This window comes from Myotis lucifugus, unplaced genomic scaffold, assembly GCF_000147115.1.
Source record: "Myotis lucifugus unplaced genomic scaffold, Myoluc2.0 scaffold_214, whole genome shotgun sequence".
Taxonomy (NCBI): domain Eukaryota; kingdom Metazoa; phylum Chordata; class Mammalia; order Chiroptera; family Vespertilionidae; genus Myotis; species Myotis lucifugus.
The window spans coordinates 1891299-1893541 of record NW_005871262.1 but is presented as its reverse complement, the minus strand read 5'-3'; the positions used below and the strand labels follow the sequence as shown (position 1 = coordinate 1893541).

Here is a 2243-nt window from a genome sequence, read left to right as displayed (position 1 = left end):
CCTGGCATCCTAAGCGACTGATATTGCCAAGGCTTTTCATGTCTGCCAGGCTGGTGGGGGAGAATTGTACATAATGAGTAGGATGAATGTATTTTCCCGATTTCTTACAAAATTGAGCATCTGTCCATTTGCAGTACATAACCCATTAGCTGCTCTTGCTAAACTCTAAAGCCATCTGCGAAAGCTTTTGTGCATTTATTTGTGCCCATGCTCTCTGTCTGAGCTTCATCTGACCACTGTGCCATGCCTCTGCCATCAGCCTGGCTCACTAGTCCCTGAGGTCAGCCTTGCACGCCTCCTCCAGGCTCGCAGCCGACTTCTTCTCCCACGTCCAGGCTTTCCTGACCCATCCCTGCTCGGAATTCACCAATCCAGGCTCATTTTATTGCCATCTCGTTACAGACACAAGTGACTGGCAGGGAAGGGTGCCAGTTAGCGACAAGGGGGCACATGGCAGCATGTCCAGTGTGATCCCACCAGGGTCTAAAAGATGGCAGTGTCTACCCAGGAGTGAGCTTTACAATTTGTGTCTGGGGACAGCAGCCAGAGCCCCTGAGAACCTTCTCCTTGTGGGTTTTGTGCAGGGGCTGGCACCATTTAATCCTGACGCAGCCACGAGGCAGGTACTGCTAGCTCCCCAGGTCCTGGGTAGAAACCTGTGCCATAGCATGGCTAAGTGCCTTCCTCACAGGTAGCAAGTGGCTGAGCCAGGATATGGAGCAAGGACGGTCTCTCCTAATCATAATTCTGCTCTGCCTTTAAGGAGTGGAGTGAAGGGAGAGAGCCAGGAGGGAAGGTGTGGTTTTGTTTTATATACTTCTACTGTGTTTTAATTTTGGTAATCAGTGTGTGTTGCTCTGGTAGTTTTAAAATTTTAATCCAATCCACAGTAAACATCTCTCAGTGGGCCTACCCAGACAGCTCAGGTATTAGCTTGGTGCCTTTCCTCTGAGCTCCAGTGGTTTGGGCCTACACTGTTTGGAATTTCAAATACCGAAAGGAGAGAAAAGTGCAGCTCTTCCCCTTAGAGATCTCACAACCTAGTGAGGTGGGCATGGGGGACCAACAGCTGTTCACACGTAGCAAGTGCCACAGCTGCATTCATGGACAGAGTCAGGAAAGGCTTCACAGAGTGCAAGGTAGCTGAACTGGGTCTTGAGGGATGAATAGGAGTTTGCCAGGTGGAAATGGGACGAGGCTTTCAGGGAAAGGCTGTACTAAGTATCTACAACTTGTAGCTTATTCGGGAAAATCATTCATTGATGCATTTGACAAACATTTGTTGAGCACCTACTATATTCCAGGCACAGTTATAGATACTGAGACACCGCAGAAAGTGAAAGAGACAGAAGTTCCTGCTCCCTAGAGCTGTCATGCTGTAGTAATTAGAGATTACAGGGGAGAGAAAGACATAAACAATAAACATGATCAGTGAGGAAACTACAGACTATGTTAGGTGATATGTGCCAGAAGGAGAATTCATTAGGATGGGGTGGTACTGGTGTAGGAATAAAATACAAATAAACAATAAGGAAGGCTGCACATACATATATATAAACTTTGTGTATGAGAGAGGAGGACATTGCCGGTCAGTGAGGCGAAGGATAGACTGTCCAAGACGGTGCTGGGACAAGTGACTATTCAAATGGACAAAAAATGGAATTAGATCCTGATGTCATACCATATACAAGATTATGGTATTTATATTTATCCCAGATAAATTACAAAGGAATGCATGTATTTACAGTAGCCGTGGGAGCTACGGTAAAGCTTTTCTGGAACGTGGTAGGATATCGACAAAGTGTCTGTGCTAAAGTATGGGATGGCCATTGCTGCCCAGCAGACTGCCATGACGGAGCTGTCCATCATGGGGCTCATGTAACCAAGGAACTGCATTTTTTTACTTATATTTTTATTTAGATATCCACTGTGGCTAGTGCTTACTATGTTGGACAATACCCACAAATTTGGTGCCATGTGCAGGACTACCTCACGGGAGCTGAAAGCAAACTTCCTAGGAGCCCAGGTGATAGGCTATTTAACAGGTGCAAGGACAGTGAGAGAGGATAAGTCCTGTGTTCAAGGTCACACACACAGCCAGTCAACACCAGAGCCATGGTGCCAAGCTCTCACCTACCCAGGCCCACCCACCTGCGACATTCAGAGGAACTGACAGAATCATTTCCTTTTGAACGAAGACGACAATGCATCTTTAAGGATGCAGCTAAAGAAACCAGCTGCTA

At 46.8% G+C, this 2243-nt stretch overlaps 1 protein-coding gene across 1 annotated transcript in view; it reads left to right on the top strand.

Moving 5' to 3' along the window:
• Nucleotides 1–2243, top strand: part of ACSS1 (acyl-CoA synthetase short chain family member 1) — a gene marked incomplete at its 5' end in the record, with an annotated part of 34966 nt that overhangs the window by 30224 nt on the left and 2499 nt on the right. Inside the window, one exon of the mRNA XM_023761697.1 lies at nucleotides 1790–1878. Coding sequence (XP_023617465.1) covers nucleotides 1790–1878 — 89 coding nt within the window. The remainder of the gene's footprint in view (nucleotides 1–1789; nucleotides 1879–2243) is intronic.